Source organism: Neovison vison, chromosome 1 (assembly GCF_020171115.1).
Source record: "Neovison vison isolate M4711 chromosome 1, ASM_NN_V1, whole genome shotgun sequence".
Lineage (NCBI taxonomy): Eukaryota > Metazoa > Chordata > Mammalia > Carnivora > Mustelidae > Neogale > Neogale vison.
In genome coordinates this window covers 148,317,399-148,339,374 of record NC_058091.1, presented here as the reverse complement: position 1 = coordinate 148,339,374, position 21,976 = coordinate 148,317,399, and the positions used below count along the sequence as shown (strand labels likewise).

Genomic DNA, 21,976 nt, shown 5'->3' with positions numbered 1-21,976 from the left:
GCCAAAGTAAAGCTGTGCCATTGGATAAAATTTCAGTTACATTTAAACCAATGGAGTCCTGGTTTCCAAAGACTCTTACTTTGATTGGTTAGGTACAGGATGCCACCCAGTATTTACTACAAATCGGTTTTGTTTCATCACCTCCGCGTAAGGAGCTGAGTAAAGATGACAGGTAGAACCTGTTTTTACTTTAGTCTTTGGGCTTTTGGTGTTGGGGAGGGGGTAGAGGGGTGTTAGTTACTGTCCACTCTGCCAAAGCCGGTCAGGTCTAAGAAGCTGTGAGTAAGGAGGACGCTTAGAGCTTCACACTCACTGCGTTATTTTCAAGCCTTCGACAGTTGTTTCTGGCGGTACCCGAGCCCACCAAATCGGCGCCGGCCCCGAAGAAGGGCTCCAAGAAGGCGTTGACCAAGGCGCAGAAGAAGGACGGCAAGAAGCGCAAACGCAGCCGCAAGGAGAGCTACTCGGTGTACGTGTACAAGGTGCTGAAGCAGGTGCACCCCGACACCGGCATCTCGTCCAAGGCCATGGGCATCATGAACTCATTCGTCAACGACAACTTCGAGCGCATCGCGGGCGAGGCGTCCCGCCTGGCGCACTACAACAAGCGCTAGACCATCACGTCCAGGGAGATCCAGACGGCCGTGCGCCTGCTGCTGCCCGGGGAGCTGGCCAAGCACGCCGTGTCCGAGGGCACCAAGGCCGTCACCAAGTACACCAGCTCCAAGTGAGCCTACCAGCTGCAAAGGCATTTTTTTTTTTTTTTTAAATTCTGACCGAGAGGCAAAAGCACATTTTCGTCTGAAGGCTTTTGTACACCCCTCATTTGTGAAAGGTACTTTCTGGTCCTGTGTGTTTTCAGTAAAGTCTTTTTTTCTTTTCTTTTCTTTTTTTAATACTACAAACGTTAAGCACTCTAAAAGAAATTTATTATGCAGAGACGCCTGGGTGACTCAGTCGGTTAAGTGTCTGCCTTTGACTCAAGTCATGATCCCAAGGTCCTGGGGTCAGATCTGCAAAACACTCCTCTCCATCTGTCCCTCTCCCCTTGCTTGTGTTCTGTCTCAAAATACTTTAAAACATTGTTTTATTGTGCATATTTCATTTACCATCCAAATTCTAACTTTAGGAATCACCCATTGAGTTAATCAGTGAGAAAACTGAAAATTAAGGTGAAAAAGAAAAATATCTCTCAACTTGCATTAAAAATCTTACTGGTAAGGCTTCCATTTATCTCCCTTAGGTCTTGCCACTATTTTTCAGTCACCATCCTCCTTCCCAGTAGAATGTTCCGTGAGTCACATAAATTGATTTAAAGGAATGTTCCCAAGTCACATTTCCTTTCAGTTACTCCTTAACACCCATGGAAGGTATGTAACTGGTTGCTCCCTCACTCTAGGACTACATTTGCACAAAACAACGTCATGGTGTTGGGGTGAAGATGGAGAAAGAGGAAAATGAGAACTTAATCATCTGTTTCCACCAGTTATGGATGACGACTGCTAATTCAGGCTCTACATCTCCGGTTGAATTTTTCTACTGTTAACTTCTTGTGCATGTGTCCTGGGTGAACCAAGATCCTCTGCTCTCCACCACCTCTTTCCTAGTGAAGGTCCACAAAGATGGAAATCGATCCTGTTTCATGTTCATCACTCCCCCTTTCATGTCCCCATGTGGCATTTCTGTTCACTGTGATTTTCATATGGTCAAGTCCAATTTTTTGTCAGTATATGTATTATGAAAAAACGGGCTTCTGGGTAGCTCAGTGGGTTAAAGCCTCTGCCTTGGGTTCAGGTCGTGATCCCAGGGTCCTGGAATCGAGCCCCGCTTGAGCCTCTGCTCTCTCTGCCTGCCTCTTTGCCTACTTGTGATCTGTCAAATAAATAAATCCATAAAAAAAAAAGAAAAATAGCTAAATTTTTCAAAATCAAAAAAATTTAGGGAAGGGAGTGGCATGGTTTTACATTTCATAAATATCTTTAATATCTGGTTTAATAGAGGGGCGCCTGGGTGGCTCAGTGGGTTAAAGCCTCTGCCTTTGGCTCAGGTCATGATCCCAGGGTCCTGGGATCAAGCCCTGCATCGGGCTCTCTGCACAGCGGGAAGCTTGCTTACACCCCTCTCTCTCTGCCTGCTAATGATCTCTGTCTGTCAAATAAATAAATAAAAGTATTTAAAAAAATAATCTGGTTTAATAGAAGACAGCTGGATTCTTGCACAGTATTTGTTTCTGCTTTCAATCAATTGCTATATAACTGTCAAGTGAAAAGCAGTGCAAAAATTAAGTTTCTGGATTATCACACAAATACAGTTAGTTTCACAGTCCCACCAAACGGGTCTCAGAAAAAGGCTTGGGTCCCCAGATCGTATTTTGAGAATTGTTAACTTTTGGACAAAAAGAGAGCAAACATTTATTTATTTACTTAGTAACCATAGTGTTGTGGGTACGGCTGGGGAGGCCTTTGGCAGAAGCTGATACACAGCAGCATTTGAGAATTCCTTACGAATCACTTTGTGTTCCCAGTGGTGACTGTCAATGAAATTTACTCTCCTGAAATGAAGTTTCAGTGAACCAGAGAGCACCAGTGAGTTTCTCAGGAAGCTCTTTGAGGCTTGATCTAGAACGCTGCTGGAGGTGGATCTTTCCTGTGTACACACAGAACTCCAAGAGAACCAGGACGGACGCTTGCTCTGGATGGGATGCTGACCTCAGAAAGACAGGTGCAAGACCTGGGGAGAGAGGAGTCATGAGACACACAGCGTAGAGGTTTGATTCAGCCCATTCCAGGATTGGTTCCAATTGATTAGCATCATGAATTCTGCCAGTTTACATGCTGAATCCATTCCAAGTGACATCTAAATGGTTGTTTGTTTCATTTTAATTCTCGCATTAGCACTACTTAAACATGCTTTCTTTCATGCTTTCTGGTGCACCACCCCCCCCTTTTTATTTTACTGTTACTGTGAGTCCAGACATCTGAGATCGTTCTTACCTTCAGTCAGTATGATGTCTTGGACCCATTAATTCAAAACTTGTAATCAACTCCTCTTCGACAACTTTTGGTTCTTGAATAGAGACCACAATCTCCATCTAGGGTTTCTGGGAGGGAGTTCTCAGAGCACTGTGCACCTGCCTGACTCAGGGGACCTCGAGACAACTTAACAGGAGGTGGTGTTTCCAAAGGCTAAGGGCATCCTTTCCCCCTGAAAGTCCTTAATCTGGACCCAGAGTTTTGTTTTGTTTTGTTTTTAATCTAACGCACTTTTCTGCCTGAAGCTAATAACATCATTCTTCTCTGCCAACCAAAGACACTAGCTTCTTAATGTTAATGTACCAGATTTGTCCAATCTAAATAACGTGTCTTTTTTTTTTTTTTAATCTATTTGACAGACAGAAATCACAAGCAGGCAGAGAGGCAGGCAGGGTTGGTGGGGAACAGGCTCCCTGCTGAGCAGAGAGCCTGATGTGGGGGCTTGATCCCAGGACCCTGGGATCATGACCTGAGCAGAAGGCAGAGGACTTAACCCACTGAGCCACCCAGGCACCCCTAAATCACATGTCTTTAAAAACAGTACAATTAAAAAATTTAGCAAGCACACAATGGACTCTTATCCATATATATATATATATATATATATATATATATATATAAAATACCTTAATAATTTTTACATTCCACTTTGAGCTTTTGGAAGAATTATATATAGGCCACAGAATAGAGTTAAGGATGCTGTTAGCATGTATGGTTTCCAATGGTTCTCCCAGTCATGATATCTGTATACCACTTATTTGAAAAGAATATGGAATTTTAATTTTTCTAACACTCTTATTCTAAGAGGTACCAAAAAATAGAAGGTCATATGGACTGTCCAGTTTCTGATTATTCCATTAGTTCCATTAAATACAATATAAATAAAAATATAACATATAAAATGTATTATGTATATAAGTATTTTAAGGTATGTATGTATGTATTAATGTATGCATATAGTGTATTTGGACACATACAATATGTAGCTGAAACCTCAAAGGCTTCGGATCTATCCGTGCTCTCCATCTCAGGGCTGGTCTATAACCAGGAGCATGAAATAACCAAAAACTGGAGAGCCAATGTCATTGAATTTTTGACATCCCCCAGGAGGAAAAGTATTGGGAATATTAAAATAGAATATATTTTACTGTAACTGTGTATAAATAACACATATTTTATATGTATATATAAGATACATATTATATACACATACCATATACACACACACTCATTTTATGATATAGTTTATTTAAATTGCAAGCAGTGTCAAGTTTCAGTGACTTGGAAATAAATGTAAATAACTGTATTTGGCCTAATACAAATACATTGATACTTACAGCATATCTTAATGTTCTGTTATTTCATTTTCAAGATATGAATTTAAAATATTGGGGGGGAGTAAATTAAGATAAAGCTACAGTGCAACCAAATATCAAGAATTCTTTTTTAAAAATCTGGTGTTACATTTATAAAACATTACCCCTCAAATTTGAGTGGAAGAATTTTATATAGTTCTGTATTCTCAAAATACTTTTAAAGGGACCAACCAGCAAAAACTGCTAGACTGTTTCAGTTCTAACCTATTTTAGGTGTAACTCCATATTCACATCCCACGTACATATTTCTAATATTAATTGGGGTGTGATTCATAGTTGTCTTTTTCTTAGACAAGTGCAGGGACTTTAGAAAGTTATCATTACTAAAAAAAAAAAAAAAAAAAAAAAGAAAGTTATCATTACTCAACATTTTTATGCAACACCTTAATATTTACATGAATAGTCCATACCTATATTCTCATTTTTATATTCTGCATTATTTTCACGAGTAAAGTTGCTATGATATAAAAAATCATATTTATTTTTTAAATAAAACGTACACCCCCCAAAAGCCTTCATTTATCAGTGGATTATTTTTCTTCATTCTTTTTCATTCTAAGCATCTGAGGAAATCCTCCGGGAATTATTTTGTCTCTATGTTTTGTTATAACAATACATTAAAATTATTCTTTTTCTTTTTAGGATTTTATTAATTTGAGAGAGCACAAAAGGGGGAGGGGCGGAGGGAGAGGGAGAAGCAGGCCCCTCCCCCCATAGCTGAATCACACAGCATGTAGCCTCTTCAAATTGGCTCCTGGCACTTAGTCATACGCATTTAAGTTTCCTCCATGTCTTTTCATGGCTTGAGAGCTCATTTCTTCTTAGCGCTGAATAGAATTCCCTTGTCTGGATGGACCACAGTTTATTTCTCCATTGATTTCTCCATTCACCCACTGAAGGACATCTGAGTGCAAATTTTCTGTGTGCATAAATTCTCAACTCCTTCGGGTAAATACCAGAGAACGTGCTTGCAGGATTGTGTGGGAAGAGCAGGTGTAGTTTTCTAAGAATTGGCCAAACTCCTCCGAAGGTAGAAGGCGCGTTTCCAGTCCGCATTCCCGCCAGCAGGAAGCCACGGCTCATTTCCCTCTGCCTGCTTGTGCTCTGTCTCGCGCTCTCTCTCTCTCTCTGTCAATTAAATAAATAAATAAAATGTTAAAAAGAAGAAAGAATATGGCGCACGAGATCATGACGCATGAATCAGACAGATCATGTATAAAGCTCCTTCAGTGGTCCTGTGTTGGGATATATGTCCTTTAGGACAATGACCATGTTTTCTTTGCACGGCCTCTTTCCCCAAGGACACACTCACTGATAGCTGACCTCCTTCTTCCATCTTCACCCCCTGCCCCCCAAAGACACATTTATTTTCATTTTTTCCTTCTAGGCTGGTACTGCATCTCAGGAAAAAAGGACAGGAAAACAGCAAGTGAAAACCGAGGTTTGGGGATAGCTTGTCCCAGGACAAGCAGGTGCAGTGGCCTTTCTTTCCCAGAGCATGTGTTCTCTCGAACTGCTGAAGTTCCAGAAAGGGGAGTTTTGCAACATCGATGACTGATGTTAGGGAGAGGGGACCGGTCCGTGTCCGGTGGGGCTGGAGACCAGGGGAGGGAGGCGGGAGGTGAGTGCAATGAGGTCACTGTTGCAAAGGTCTCTTCAGGAGGTGGCTGTGGGGAGTTCACGCCTTTGGGATTGCCAGGCCTCTGTGTCATATTTGGAGGACAGCTGAGTTCCCATATGTTAAGGTCACGGTGGATCCCACAGTGTCACGGATCCCACAGAGGCGGACCCACCGCTTGTATTTCAGTGTCCTACTGTGCTTTGCTGATCACTGGGCTCAAGCTGAATGTAAATCTCATGGCTGCTGCCCAAGGTCAAAGCCAGTGACTTGAGTACCTGCAGATGGAGCTGGTCGGAGAGTGGGCCACTGGAGAGGACTGCTGAGTGAGAGAAACTTTGGCTTTCAAAGCTATCCACCTCGTCTCCACATTAAGGTCCGCTGCTTGTTCACATGTCCCCAGATAAGCTGCTGGGAACCCAAGGAGTTGGGACTGCTCCACGAGACACAGGGACCAGTTGGCTTACCCAGGATTGATGCCTCGAAACGGGCATTTCAGCATCACAGACTATATCTGGGGACATTCCGGCATTCCTGGAAGCCTTACGGTGGCTCCCACTGTCGACGTTCCCATTCTGTAGCTTCTGCAATGAAAGTAACCAGTGTCTGTCTCCTCACAGAACAATAGTGACCCTTAGGGAGCATTCTAGAAACCAGGCAGACTGTTCTTAGGCTGTCCCAGGGCTTGGGGGAAGGTGCACCACTGACAGTTAGGAAAAGACCAGGGATGTTAGATGTCCCATGAAGAACTGAGTCGGGTTATACATGACTTCCAACCAGCCCATAGCAAACTGAAGGTGAAAAACCTATTAATCAATCCTAGAACCTGACTCCTTTCACAAAGAAGCACAAGGTCTTTGCACATGTGCATGGCACTGAAATTTCCAAGAATACATCATTTTATAAATGAAGTTGTATTTTGTCCTTTTCACATGTCCCCCAAGAATTACTACTTTCAAAAAAATAAAAATAAAAATAAAAAGTCACATCACTGAGAGTGAGTCCCTTGGTATTTGATCATCTGTGTTGATCTACAAGGTCCTTGTTTCCTTCAGGATGATTCTATCCACAGGTTCTGTGATGCCTGGTGCTGTGTGTGTGTCAACTTGACCAGGCTGGGTGTTACCCAGATATTTGGTCAAACATCATTCTGGGTGTTTCTGTGAGGGGGGTTTTCGAATGAGAGTAAAACATGTAAATTGTTAGGCTTGATTTGTAAAGCAGATTATTCTCCCTAATGTGGGCGGGTCTCATTCAATCAGTTGAAATCAGGAACGGAATGCAAAGGCTGTCCTTCCCCTGAGTAAGAATTCCTGGTGTCCGGCTGCTTTGGAACTGGGATACTGGCTTTTTCCTGCCTTTGGACTCAGACTGAGACATGGGCCCTGCCTGGGTCTCAAAGCTGCTGGTGGCCTTGGGACTGGACCTTTGCCATTGGCTCCCCTGGGTCCCCAGTGCGCTGACTCGTCCTGCATATCTCGAGCCTTGTCGGCCTCCATAATCGCAAGAACCAGTTGCTTATACGAAATCTTTTCACACCTATATGCACATCCATCCTGTTGGTTTTATTTCTCACTAACCCAAGTACAAATACCCAGCTTCTAATTTATGTTTTTTGGTTTGGGGTCCACACATTTGTATGTTGAAAGTATCTCCTTTATTGTTAAAATAACTGTCTCTTATTTTGTTTTTATATAATGCTTATGGCGTTTCATGATTTTGGAAAATTATGCATGCATTTAGGTATTCTTACCAAAGAGTTTAACTTCAGCCTAGGGAAGGGGCCATTAAAAATACTAGATATAAGAGGGGAGCCTTGGGGATGACAGCGATGGAAACCACTGCTTTTCATAAATGAACCCCAGGAATGTAACCTGTTTATTTAGCTGCGCAAGCACAGACGTCACAGCGATTCCAGAAACACAGTCATGGACCCCTCTGGCACTCTCACCGGTGGCAGCAGCCCTGTACCTGCTGTTTTCCCCAAATTAACATCCTTGAGATTCCAGTGTCCTCTTATAGCTTTTCATAATTTCTCCATCAAAAGACTTGCTTATTTTTTATGTAAATGCAGACCTTTGTCTGAGGGTCTGATTTTATCCTTCCTTCTATCAGTGGGACTCTAGGGCACCTGCAGGGGGCGGGGCCTTTGTCCTTTTAGTCTCACTGACCCCAGCAATACTTACATGTGTGTTCAACTCTGTAGGAGTTGAAAGAAACTTTTTATCCTCATTCAAGTCTGGATAAAAATGTCCTTGTGCGTTTCGTGAATTGGTTTTGTTTTTTAATACCACACATCTGCTTTACTCTTGAAACCTCCCAAGAGGCTGATTTGGTGACAATGCCGGAAAAGGCAAGCCTCTGAAATCAAAGTTGAAAGGATCAGAAAATGGATAAACTAGTGATCTGCAGAAAAAATACACATTTGAGATTGTTTGGACTGTTATGGATAACGAGATGCAGGCATCTCCCACATCTAGGAACCTAAAATGTAACACAGTAAGCTGTGGTCAAATGAACTTAATGTGCCCGATACAATGTCCTAATTAAAGGATGACAAACTGCACAGAATCTAGAAAGGAGTGGAAAAAGAGTTAAGCTTTGTCAGTACATTTTGTCCAACCTCTGTGGAAGGGAGTTTTCAATGAAAAAAAACATAAATTTCTCTAAGCTGGACAAAGGCCAGTTTCAGGTCACATAACTTGGGGGAAAAAAAATCTCTCCTTTAGGATAGGACTCTCACATCTATTTTAATGTTCCATCTGTTCTTTTGTGTTCTAAGAATTGTTCTTTAGGGGAAAAAATGACAAAGAATATTATCGGGGCAAATCATGTGAATTATCAAAGCAGCAGCTGTTCCAGTATAAAGTAGTAAAGTGACATCCAGGTCTGGCTGAGCTCAAGTCCATTTCCCAAGACGTATCAGCAATGACACAAATTAATCAAGATACCTTGAACAACAGAGGGTTAGATGCCTGGATCACCAAAGCAGAAATAACCCATACAATCTAGCTTTGAGTTCTTTTTTTATTTTTCTCTCCTTTTAGGAAATTTAGGTTTCTAAATACTGGACTGTAATGGACCTGCTATGTGAACCTTTCACAGAAGGGCCACAAATTCCCTCTGCTGCCTCCTGTCCATTCTGCAGGGTTCAGCCCCACCCGCCCCGTAGTCTTCTAGATATCAGTACCGCTGACAACTGCAAGTCATTCAAAGCACACCTGTCTATACCTATACCTTTGTCTGTACCTGTATGTGTATCTGTAATGTCCACTAATGGATTAACGGACAGGATCAAAGGCTTTTGTGCTCTGAAAAGTAGTGATTAAAAGAACCCAATATATGGTGAATTTACCATCATCAACTACCTTGATGTGATGATGGAAGGAGAGAAGACACATTAATTTAAAAAGTGTAATTTCTTTTCTAACAGAATTGAGGGAGGGATATACACACATACACTTACATGAATACACGAAACACATACAAAATACACACACATACCTCCTTGTGCACAGTCCGGTCAGAAAGCTGCCACAAAGATTTTGAAAACCTGAGTAGACAAAGTTTGCAAGAGCTGGAGGAACTGGGTTCATTGTAACCCAAATCTTGAGTATTCTAAATTCATGGGCCTTTTTAGTGACCTGTCAGCCTTCCTTTTCTCCCATTCTCTACAAGAAAGTAATTCTATCTGCAGAAACACCATAAGGTTTGGAATTCTCCTTTATAGAATTACCATTATGACAAAGCAGATGATGCTTGGAACTTGTTTTTATGCAAGGATACTTTGCCTAGGATAGTTTTCAGCACCGCACTCAACATATAAAGAGAACATATGTAACATACATCTTACCTATAAAACAAATTATATCAAACACTCACGATGGAACGTCTGGCACTAAATCTAGAAAGCCGGCCACAACGTGTGTTTCCTCTGTTCTTGTCTACATCCTCTTGCTGTGACTGTCACTGCCGCGTTCACTTCCTGATTTTTAAAAACTCCTTCATGAAACTCTTAAAAAGATTTTTGAATCATACACTTGCATGTGCTTCTCTATATGCTTAAATAATCATTTATTTTTGAGCTTTTTAAGGTGGTATCATATACGAACCTACTGAGATTTGGGTTTCTGAAATTCAACCAAGTATTACTGTGTATTTACTCATTTCCCGCCCTCACTAGACTCCTATTGGGTGACTGGATCTCACTAAATTTGTTGATTCTTTTGGCGGTGAATATGGTTGCTTCTTCTATTTTGCTATTAAGAATAGAACTGCTCCACTCTCCTGTGTCTCCTGTTCTAAGCGATCGGAATAGTCTCGTGCCAACACCCGGGCTCCGTTATTGGATAAAGGATATTATCAAAAAACTTCAGCAAATACACTTCAGGGTTTCCACCCCCCCCACCCCCACCACCACCCCCACCCCCCATTCCTAGCAAAGACCAAAGTATTTTTAAAAGTGCCATTCCCCAGGGCTTACACCGGAGGGAGGGATTTTGACCTCCGGAATCCGGGACAAAGGCTCAGGGCTTCGGCGGCCCGTCTACGCTTTTTTAAACCTCTTCCAACAGCCACACTGAATGCAAGTGACCCAGAACGAAGATACGGAGTGGATTCGGACCCGGAGGGTGGGAATCGGAGCCCAGTCCTTCCCAGGAGAGGAATTTCACTCAGAGGAACGAGGGAGTAGTGGCGGGGCTGCGTGCAACGACCGGGTCAGGCCAGGCGGGCAGTCGCGGGGGCTGGGTGCGGGGGGGGGGGGGAGGGGGACGACTTCAAACTGCCGGCGCGGGGTCTGCATTGGCGCTCACACCGCGAGCCGCCGGATTGCTCAATCGGGATCTTGCTTCCATTATTTTCTGTTGCCTTTCTCAGTGTATGTCAAACACACGCTCCGGGGAGCAGAGCCAGCAGCACCCCCAAAATAACTGAAGTGAATACAGACAATTTGTGCGTCTTTTAGCGGGTGCCCGTTGCTCCCTCAGCAAGGTACACCTGAGAATTAAGGACAGAGCGCTCGAGGCCTTATTAATAAAACCTTTTGCCAGGTGGAAATTTCCAAAGGTGACCAGGTGTTGCTTTGGAGACAAAGAATATTTTTTTACCCGAATTATCTGATAATGACCGTATCCTTCCTGATCAAAATCCATTTAAATAGGTCTCCGGTTCTATTTCAGTTTCCCATACATCCTACTAACTTATCGAGAGGTGAAAACATGGAATTCAGTTCCTTTGCAGCAAACAAACAACACAGGATGGATGAGTGCCAGGTCCCTTTAGAACACTGAGTGGCTCTGAAAAGAGCCTTTGGGGTGTGTGCCGAGCCTTACCGATTGCTCTTGCAGCCGGCGGGCTCACTTGGCGCTGGTGTACTTGGTGACGGCCTTGGTGCCCTCGGACACGGCGTGCTTGGCCAGCTCCCCGGGCAGCAGCAGGCGCACGGCCGTCTGGATCTCCCTGGACGTGATGGTCGAGCGCTTGTTGTAGTGCGCCAGGCGGGACGCCTCGCCCGCGATGCGCTCGAAGATGTCGTTGACGAACGAGTTCATGATGCCCATGGCCTTGGACGAGATGCCGGTGTCGGGGTGCACCTGCTTCAGCACCTTGTACACGTACACCGAGTAGCTCTCCTTGCGGCTGCGTTTGCGCTTCTTGCCGTCCTTCTTCTGCGCCTTGGTCACCGCCTTCTTGGAGCCCTTCTTCGGGGCCGGAGCGGACTTGGCTGGCTCGGGCATGGCCGAAAGTAACCGCTGAAGGACCAGAAAATAACAAGAAGAACGAGTATGAGGCTGTGCGTGTCCTCTTTATCCACGGCTTCTTAAAACAAAGGAGGCAGTGAGTCAAATCCTGTATCTAATTGGCGAATTCGGCAAACGTCACGAATTGATTTTGTTCAATCAAAAGAAGTGTATTTGAAAACCAGGATTCCATTGGTTTAAGTGAAACTCGAATTTCAGCCAATGGCACAGCTTTATTTTTCTGCCCAATAGAGACTATAAGTAGGGTAGCTCCGACTGAGTCAACTCTGACCCTGAGGTTTGTGCTTTTCGTTTTCATTATGTCCGGACGCGGGAAGCAGGGCGGCAAGGCGCGCGCCAAGGCCAAGACGCGCTCGTCGCGGGCGGGTCTGCAGTTCCCGGTGGGCCGCGTGCATCGCCTGCTCCGCAAGGGCAACTACTCGGAGCGCGTCGGGGCCGGCGCGCCCGTGTACCTGGCGGCAGTGCTCGAGTACCTGACGGCCGAGATCCTGGAGCTGGCGGGCAACGCGGCGCGCGACAACAAGAAGACGCGCATCATCCCGCGCCACCTGCAGCTGGCCATCCGCAACGACGAGGAGCTCAACAAGCTGCTGGGCCGCGTCACCATCGCGCAGGGCGGCGTGCTGCCCAACATCCAGGCCGTGCTGCTGCCCAAGAAGACCGAGAGCCACCACAAGGCCAAGGGCAAGTAGAAGACTGGCCGAGTGCGCAGTTCAAATCTGTACAAACCAAAAGGCTCTTTTCAGAGCCACTCTCCTAATCAACAGAAAGAGCTGTGCCTTTAAGTCACATTGTTGGCATAGCAAAGTATTAAATACTGACAAATCCTGTAAAGCAAAGCTTGCCTAAGGTATTTATAAGTCTGTCGTTTGGCCCAAGAGACAACCTTGCTCTAATGAACCCATGTAAGCAAAACTGGGGTATCCCAATTCCTCTGCAGGATCAAAGGTCCATCTGGAGCACAAGCTTGTCCTGTTATGGCAGGGACAGTCAGGGATCTAGTAGGACCTGAGGCCACACACGGGGTAAGATCCTTATCTGCGTGGCCTCCTTGGGATACCACAGAGGAAAAAACCCCAGGGGGCTGGGCCCTGAATACCAGAGGAAAAACAACCCAAGGGGGCTGGGCTGGGGAGCATAGTCTTGCTGGAAGTTTGCCCCGGGCCAATCAGACAAAGACCTGAAGAAATCCTAAACAGCCCCGGCTAAAACTGCGCTAAAACTGAAACTGCATAAAAGAAAATCTCCTTGCTGGGGGTGGAAAGGGGACATTCTTGGATCCCCCTCTCCCTGTGAAGAGCTTATTCTCTCCTCTTAACCCTTTGTCTGCTGCCCCTCACCCTGTGTCTGGTCTCCCTCTTTATTCCTCCGAGCAGCAGGACCGACGACCATGGGCACCAGAAAGCTGCGATAAGAAAAAATCCTGAAACATTTTCTTGGGGACTCCGGGATCTCTGGTCGTCATCGAGGCGTCTAACCGTGAGTAGTGGACAGCCAGTGTCTCTGTTACAGTCAACAAGTGCTCGCTTTGGCAGCACATGTACTAAAAATGTTACAGTCAACAAGATGGGCCTCATCATCTCCAAGTGAATGGCACTGTTGTGGCCCTCAAATCTCGGGTGATAGGTTCCCACAGATCCCTCCTCTAAGAGAAGGGATGCAAAAACCCCGGGAGGGTCCCCCCAGACATCCCCTTGCCAGCGGCCTCCAAGGGATCACACCCGCAGTCGCCTGCTGCAGGGAGGAGCAGCCTCTACCTCCGCCCTCCCCGCCAGGGTCTTGCTCCTTCACCCGTTGCCCGGTCAAGCGGACAGAGCACTTGGGCACGTGGCGTCCTCCGGGATCTGGCCCAGAACTTGTTAGGAATAGCCCCTCAGCTCCCCTCATCTTATAACCGCTTACTGGGGTTCCGCCCGCGGTGTTCTACCTGTGACCCTCCAGCCACAGAGCATGTTTCTCGTTTTTGTGTGAAGGTCACTAGACCCCACACCTGGTGGATCGGGCTTGCCTGACGGGGTGAGGGACACCCTCCAGGACCCACCCGTGCCATTTGGTTCCACTTGGCAAGGTGCCCGCCCCTCTGCTCAGCTGTGACCGTCCTACGATGGACCCCCGTGTGGTTGGAACACACGTGTGTAGGTAGTGTTGAGAAGGACAAGGGAACGGACTTCTACCTCGGCCGTGTCCCCCATCTCCGCGGCCCATCCTGTGCCTCCAGAAATTGGCCTTTGTTAGCCTTTTACAACAGGTCTGTCAAACAGAGTGATTTTATTCTGCCCATCATGCCGGCGTCCACTGGGCCCGGAAAAGTCTGGCACATCTACCCGCCACTAAAGGGGCCTTACTGGGTCATGGCCGTCCCCTGGCTGGGAAATGCAGAGACAGCAAAAGTCAGGACAAGAAGGGTGGCTCCCGAGAGGTAGGATCAAGCCCGGTTAGAAGTGACTAACCAGTGTCTCGCAGAAGGGACAGCAGTCCTGGCTCCCGGTCGCAGACACCCAGGACACTGGGTCAGGATGAAGGCCTCCTGGTCAACTATGAGGAATGAGGTTAGGGGAGCCACTACCCCCCTTCCCGTGGACGGGGATCTCAGTCCCCTGACCAGAGCCAGTGCTCCTCGGGGGCGCTTCCTGAGTAATTGGAATGGTTTGACCCACAAACCCCTAAAGAAAAGGCAAATTCTTTTCTTTGGTTCCACGGCATGGCCACAACACAGACTGGAGGAGGAGACGTAGCGGCCTGAGGGACACGTCAGTTATAAGACCCTGTTGCAACGGGACTGGTTTTGCAAACGTGAGGGAAATGGGGAGAAGTACCCAATGTGCAGGGTTTCTGGGCCTTAAGGGAAAATAAGGGCCTGTGCCAGGCTCCTGCCTGCTCTCTCTCACGGCTGGACACGGTGGGGGGAGGGGGATTAGGGGGTTAGAGAGCAGTGGGGGAGGGGGTGGTGAGGAACACAGGGACCCCACACCCACACCAAAGGCAGACAGGCAAATGGTGGCCACAGAGGATTTCCAGCCCCTGCCCCATCTTCCCTGGGGTCTCCGTCCCTTTCCTGTCCGGCTGTCCCAGATTCCCCTGCTGTGCTCGGGGCTCCTTGTCTTGCAACAATATACAGGACCCAGAGGAGGACCAAGGGTAGCTGCCGCTATGGCAGGTGTCCTTGTCACTGCAAGACCAGGGATTAAGGGGACCTTGGGAAGCTTTCCAAAAACCCAGATACCTATACAGAAGCCTCCCAAAATCTTACTTGTGATTGAATTAACCAGGAAGGAAGAAATGCTCCTGTTAAATCAATCACTCTCTGAGGCTAACAGATGCGGAGTCCTGGGCACCGTGGAGAGAATGGGGACAAACAGCTGAGTAATTCCCAGGCACCACTGGGCCCATGGGGGACTTCCAGTTCTCAACTGGGGCCCAAGATCCCAACTGGGACTCTAATGATCCCCTCAGAAACTGGTACCTGGGTCACTTCCAGGCCTATGTCCTGGTGGGATTAAAATGTTTCGAGTCCTGAATCTTACCAGGCTACCCACCCCCACCCAGACTCCAGTGGAAAACACAACAGCCTCCTAGAGAGGAGGGAGGCTCTCATGAAACATACAGATGTCTCTCCTGATTCTCCCGAGGCCAAGATCATGCCCAAGACAAAACTGTGATCCGGTCAGTCCCAGATATTCGGGAAAACCTGCAGAAGTTGACCACTGGCCCGAGGGGGCCCTAGAAGAGCTCTTCGGAGCTGCTAACTGGGTCTTTTACAACCAGGGCCAAGAGGAGAGTGAGGAACAAGAGAAGAGGCTGGGAAAGAATTTGTAGGGTCTACTTGTGGCCTTATAAGCCATTACCCATCAGCCCCCACCCTTACCCCAAGGCTCCGGTACCAGATGCCCCATCTGTGGCCGCCAAGAGCACTGGCAGCCAGGATGCCCTCAAAGGGGACACCCAAAATGAAAGCCCCCAAGCCCTGTCCTGTTTGTGCAGGACCCTGGAAATCCGAATGCCCTCGAGGACCTCCATCTTCGAGGGCTCCGATGAGAGCTCAGCACCCCCAACGGGGTATGATGAGGCCCAGAGCTCTTCACAGGGGCGTCCCTGGGGCAGCTTGCCTTTGGGAACCCAGAGCCTCGGGTAACTCACGAGACAGAGGGAAAGCCAGTCCGTTTCCTTCCACCTTCCCTGTTCTCCTCCCCACCCCGGTCCCCACCGCCCAGCCTCTACGCCGTTGTTCAGAACATTGCTGGATAGCCCAGAATCAGGTTTTTTTCTCTCCCCCTGGGATGTGTCTGGGGCGATCTAATTTTCTGTCACTCCTTGTTAATGCCTGAGAGCCCCACACCTCCCTTAGATAGAGATATTATGGGCCAATCTGGGAACACTCGTGTTGATGGCCCCTGGACAGACGGGCAGTCGATTCCCCTTATTAGAGGCTCATACTAATCCCCAGGTCTGGACAACGCAGCAGTGGGTTGGGCCTTACCTGCAGTGCCCATTCACAAACGCTTTAAAGATTCCACAACTTGCCCCTGTCAGAACAAATACCCTCTAAAATCAGAAGCAAAGAAGGGCCTAAAAAAACCCATAAATAATCTAAAGAAGGGGGGGTGTCTTAAAAGAATGCAACAGCCCATGAAACACCCTAGTTTTGGGGATACAAAAACCTAACGGGGAGTGGAGATTTGTACAAGGTCTCGAATTATTAATGAGGCTGTGGTCCCTAGTCGTCCTGTCGTCCCCAACCCTTGCACACTGCTGCCTCCGATACCCCCTGGCACAAGCTCCTTTATAGTCCTAGGCTTACAAGAGGCCTTCTTTCGCAAGCCCCTCCATCCAGACTCTGTTTCTGTTTGCAGTCGAGGAGCCCACGAATCCGACCGCCCAGTTCACACGGACAGTTCTACCTCGAGGGTTCTGAGATAGTCCCCACTTATTTGGATAGGCCCTGTCCTGAAATTGTGCAGAACTTTCAGCTGTGAAAATTTTCAGTGTGTGGACCATCTCCTGCTATAAGCCCCCTCTGAGCCGAGTATACAAACTGGCACCCAAAAGCTTCTACATTTTCAGAGTATGGGGGAAATAGAAGGTCTGCCAGCCTAAGGCTCGATTATGTGAGACATGTGTCCAATATCTAGGTCTGGTTCTTTCAGAGGAGGATAAGATACAGCCCCATTGCCTCATAACGACTCCTCAAAACCCTTAAGCGGTTGAGAGATTTTTCAGGCTTCACTGTGTACGTCGCTATGGACACTGGGGTATGGGAAATCACGTGTCCTCTTTGTCAATTGATCAAAGGACAGGACATGCTGGAAACCTGCTCATTAATACTGAACTCAGAAAGGGCTTTTAAAGATCTCATCAAGGAACGTCTGGGTAGCTCAGTCCATTAAGCATCTGCCTTTGGCCCAGGTCAATTCGAAGGATCGAGCCCCGCACTGGGCTCCCCACTCAGCAAGGGGCCAGCTTCTTCCTCTGCCTGTCGCTCCCCCTACTTGTGTTCTCTCCGTCTCTGTCAAATAAATAAATAAAATCTTTAAAAAAGTAAAAAGCTCAGTGCCCCAGTTTTAAGCCTCCCTACAGGGAGGTCTTACAACTTAGATGTGACCAAGAAGAAGGGAGTGATCTTGGGTATTCTAACTGAGGCCCAGGAGCCCACTCCATAGCCAGTGGGATCTTTAAGCAAAGACCTTGACCTGGTGGCCTGTGGGCTGCCAGCGTTCTTTAGGGCCGTGGCCGCCTCAGAACCTTTAATCCCCGAAGCTACAAATTAACTCTGGTATGGGATCTTACTGCACACACCCCTCCCCCATAACCGTCAAGGCCTCCTCTCCACGGAGAGTGACCGCGGGCTCACGGAGAGCCGCCTTCCGCCACACCCAGTGCTCTTGCTGGAAGGTTCAGTCGTGCAAATAAAAACTCACTCCACTTTAAACCCCGACCCCTTCCTTCCAGAAGAGGGTACAGAGCCATGCACGGCCATCAACAAATCATAGCTCAAACCTATGCTGTTGGAAGAACCTAAAGGGGACCCCAACAGAGAATTCAGAGAGGACCCTATTCACAAAGGAAGCCCATTTGCTGAGCAAGTCACCTGAAAGGCTGGGTGTGCTGTGGTCACTTTACCACATCACCCGAAACAAGAAAAAGCGATCCCGTACTGTCTGGATCGAGTCCCCCCTCCATCCACAGCCCTCACTCAGCTGGGCGATGGAACTCAGTAGAAACAAAAGTGGCAATGTCTTTACCGACTCCAAACACGCCTTCCTGCCTTTGCATGCCCGCGGCACAAGGTAGAAGGAGAGATAGTGTCTAACTGCCTCAGGTTCCCCCACTAAATATCACCCAGAAATCACCCGCCCCTACAGGCCATACCCCACCCCCGAGAGGTGGGAGAAAGCGACACCAAAGAGGAACAGGTGAGGTGCTGGAAGGGAACAGCCTGGCGGATGCAGCGAAATCTGCCGCCAAGTCTTCGGCTGCCCCTGTGGTTGCCTCCCTAGTCTAGCTGGCTCCAAACCCAGGGGAAAACTTGCTCCCGCACAGAGAAAAAACAATGGGCATCAGAAGGAGGCAACAACCCTCACCCTCCAGGCCGACTCCGGGGTAAGAATGTAGGCTTCAGCCCTGGGCAGCGAACCAAGGGAAGGTTGGGAAAAGCCTACATCAAACCCTCCATCTGGGACGGGATAAAACCTTGCAGATGACCCACATGCTTTCTACAGGAAAAATCCTGGACAAAACCTTTAAGTACCTTTTAAAGACTTGTGAAGTCTGCCACAGAAATAACCCGTACTCTCATCCCCAAATCCCCAGAGACAGACAGTGAGTGGGGAGCTGGCCTGGGGAAGGCTGGATTTCACAGGTATGCCTGAGGCACAAGGGTCCCAAAGCCTCCGGGTTTGGGTAGATAACCTTCCCACGCTGGGCAGAGGCCTTCCCCTACAGAACCAGAAGGCCTCGGGGGGGGGGGGGTAAAGACACTAGTAAGTGAAACCATCCCTTGGCTGGGACTCCCCTGGTCTGTACTCCTTATTGCCTTACTCCGGATTAGAAATGCCCCTGCGGAAACGGGCTTGAGCCCCTTCCAGGTCTTGTATGGGAGTCCCATCTGTGTAAATGACCTGCTGGTGGACTAGGGAGTCTTTGACAAAATCATGTCATCCCTCTGGCAAGGTCTCCATGAGTTCCTTGGACACTTCCTAACCCTCAGCTCCAAGACAACCAACCTTCCCCGGTCATCCCAGGGACCAAGTGCTTGTTAAAGATCTTTCCTCTTTATCTTTGTCTCTAGAGCCTGTCTAAGAGGGCGCACACACAGTCGCCTTAGCCTCCCCAACGGCTGTCAAGGAACCCAAGGTCAAGGCCTGGATCCACTATTCTAGGGTCAAGCCCTGGTTTCCAGCGGAAGAAGACGACAGGAAACCAAGATACCACTGCGAGCAAGGAAGGGCTCAAACGCATCTTTAAAAAACAGAAAAGCCAACGACACCAAGCTAAGTACTTCAACCCCCGATCAAAGATGCCCTTGAATGCATTTGTTCTCTTTCTCCTTCTTTCTCTTCCCAAACTACTACATTGCCAATCATCTGCAGGGACCCAAGGATGGGTTCAACCCAGTGCCACGCCCTTCAATTTGACTGATTGTTGGGTATGTGGGAAAGACTCAGTAGGGACTGCTGTGCCCGCCCCTATCGAGGTCTGGCTGCGGGCTAATTACTCTGTCACTCCTTTTGTCTCCTATATTAATTCATTCCCCAATCAAAATATCGAGCAACTATTTTTTAAAGCTTGGAAGAAGGACATGGAAACCAAAGTAGCCAGTGTCCCCTGGTCCGACAACACCCCAGACCTTGCCTGGCTGGCTCGGCTCCGGATCAGTACCTCAACAACATTCCCTATTTGCTGCGAAAACACCTACACTCCGAACTCGGGGATTTTTGTAGGAAACCTTTCCACATCCCAGTGCAACTTCACCTTCCGGGTCCCTTCAAGCGTCGCAGAGGAGCCCTGGAATAGCTCCCTTTTCAACTCGCTCAGCGCCTACAAAGACCCTGATCAGCCGCACCTCTTTCTCCGGGCCCAGGATCCCCTAAAGGAAAAGACATCTTTTTGGACCCCTGCTAACAACTCCTGCTCAGCAGGGTGGTCCCCGGAGTCCTGCAATTCCTCTACACTAGGGTTGGCCAGAGGTTTGCTCCTCTCGTCCCAAGAATTCTTCCTGAAAATCTATCCTTCCAGCTCACTTGCCGTCACGGCGGGCGAGCGGCTCCGGTTCGATGCTTCCCTGATATGGAGGAAGTTGTCAGGCGCGGCCTCGACCTCCCCGCCGAAGCTTCTCTTTAAGTATGGGTTCCACCTAAGCCTCCGAGCAGAGGACGGTCTGTTCTTCTACTGCGGGAGAAGGGCGCGCGTGTTCTTACCCGCACAGTGGACAGGGCGCTGCTCCCTCGCCTACCTAGCTCCGCTCAGGCCCCAGGCCCGCGGGGCCGGCCACATGCCGCAGGTCGGAAACCAGTCCCAGCCTTGGTTATAGAGACCCGAGGACTCCCTCTGTTTGGAGGGTGTGGCCCTCCAGAATCCCCGGGCCCCGGACCTCAGGTCCTCCTGTCCTCCCATGCTCCCAGGCAGGGGACACCTGCAGCCTCCTCCAGGAAGCCACTTTTATATTAACAACACAGGTCAGGGGGGGCCTCGTTCAGATTTGTCAGGTAGCCTGGTGGCCCAAATAGAGGACCCCTCCTTCTGGTGGACCTCCCTTTGGGTCCAGCAGAGACACTGACTATGGCCATTAATGACCCCAGAATTTGTCCTCTTCCTCCTGCTTCCCTTCTGACCTTATATTCTAAATGCCCTTGTCCAACTTGGCACTCTTCTCCTTTAGAGTCCATCAGGACAGCAATGGTCCTGTCTAGGCAGCCACAGATGGTGATCCTGCCTACTGTAGGGGCCTCAGGACAGACCTCTGAACCCATCGGCGCCCCTCCCCAGCAGGAAGTAGCCACAGATTGGTCATCGACCCTGTTCCAGATGGCAGTTTGGAGTTACCTGTTCGGGGGGGTGGCGGGAATATGTCAGGGACGGATCGGAGACGGAGAGGCAAAGAGCCATACAGTAGGATCAGAGCCCGCAGGGATAGGATCAGTATCACCCCTGGTCGGCCGGCCTCACAGGTATTCTTGGACCTGAAGTCTATGGGGACCCAATCAGTCATGATGCTGTCCCTTTCACTCCCTTCATCATACCCTTCTCATCACCAAGTCACTAGCCGGAGAGGGTCTTCTGTTCCTCTCCACCCCTGTACATAGCAGCCAATGTTCACTTATTACTCATGGATGTCTTAATGAAAATCAGCTTCTTTGGCATTCCTAGTCTGTTGGAATAAATTTATTTTCACAGTCTCTTGAAATCTTTGTATGTCCTACAGTTAAATCTGAATTGTAGTCACGCGCCAAGACAGACAGCATAAGTGACCACAGCAATCACAGACAGGAGGTATGTGCTCTGTAGACTCAGTATATTATATAAAGTATCTCCATTATTTATTTGTTGAAAGAAACATGCATGGGGAAGAGGTAGAGGGAGACAGAGAATCCCAAACAGGCTCCAGTTCAGCATGGAGTATGATGTAGGTATTGAACTCACTACCCGGAGATGACCTGAGCTGAAATCTTGAGTCAGACGCTTAACAGACTGAGCCACCCAGGTGCCCCTGCATTAGCTCTTAAAATAGCTTTATGAATTAAGTATTGTTATTATATTATTCCCACTCTTGATGAGCAAAGGTTTAGAAGACATAAGCAAGTGTCCAAAAGCCAATTGGTAGAAGAGATGCAACTTAAAATCAAATTTTTCTAACTTGAGTTTTAGCTCTTAAGCACTTTCTAAAACGAATAATGGGTGACATTAGTTACAGTTTACAAAACTATGTTAGTTTCAAGAATTTTGGAGTATGATTCTGTATTTGTTTTCTTTTAAAATAAAATTCAATGTATGCAAAAAATAATTCCATATTAAATACCTTATGAAAACCAAAATTTAAAAAAAATCAAAAAATAGAATGTTTAGTCATTAAAAATTAAAAGGCTTAAAAGCAACTAAAAGCACATTTCTGAATTTAAGTGCTTGATTTTTGTAGGGCTTTCATTGTATTTTAATTAATTTATTGTTAATGCAATCATGATCAGAAGCTCAAAG

At 47.5% G+C, this 21,976-nt stretch overlaps 2 protein-coding genes and 1 pseudogene across 2 annotated transcripts; 2 read left to right on the top strand and 1 right to left on the bottom strand.

Moving 5' to 3' along the window:
• The first annotated feature begins 99 nt into the window (after nucleotides 1-99).
• On the top strand, nucleotides 100-1,760 carry LOC122909670 (annotated as a pseudogene).
• A 2,500-nt stretch (nucleotides 1,761-4,260) lies between these two features.
• Nucleotides 4,261-11,856, bottom strand: LOC122914064 (histone H2B type 1-K). Its single transcript, XM_044260705.1, has 2 exons — nucleotides 11,360-11,856; nucleotides 4,261-5,536 (listed from the first exon to the last, which is right to left on the bottom strand). The coding sequence occupies exon 1, from the start codon at nucleotides 11,762-11,764 to the stop codon at nucleotides 11,384-11,386; it is 381 nt and encodes a 126-aa protein (XP_044116640.1). The 5' UTR covers nucleotides 11,765-11,856; the 3' UTR covers nucleotides 4,261-5,536; nucleotides 11,360-11,383.
• Nucleotides 11,857-12,087: 231 nt separating this feature from the next.
• Nucleotides 12,088-12,503, top strand: LOC122913919 (histone H2A type 1-B). The gene has a single exon (XM_044260567.1). The coding sequence runs from the start codon at nucleotides 12,088-12,090 to the stop codon at nucleotides 12,478-12,480; it is 393 nt and encodes a 130-aa protein (XP_044116502.1). The 3' UTR covers nucleotides 12,481-12,503.
• Nucleotides 12,504-21,976: the final 9,473 nt, after the last annotated feature.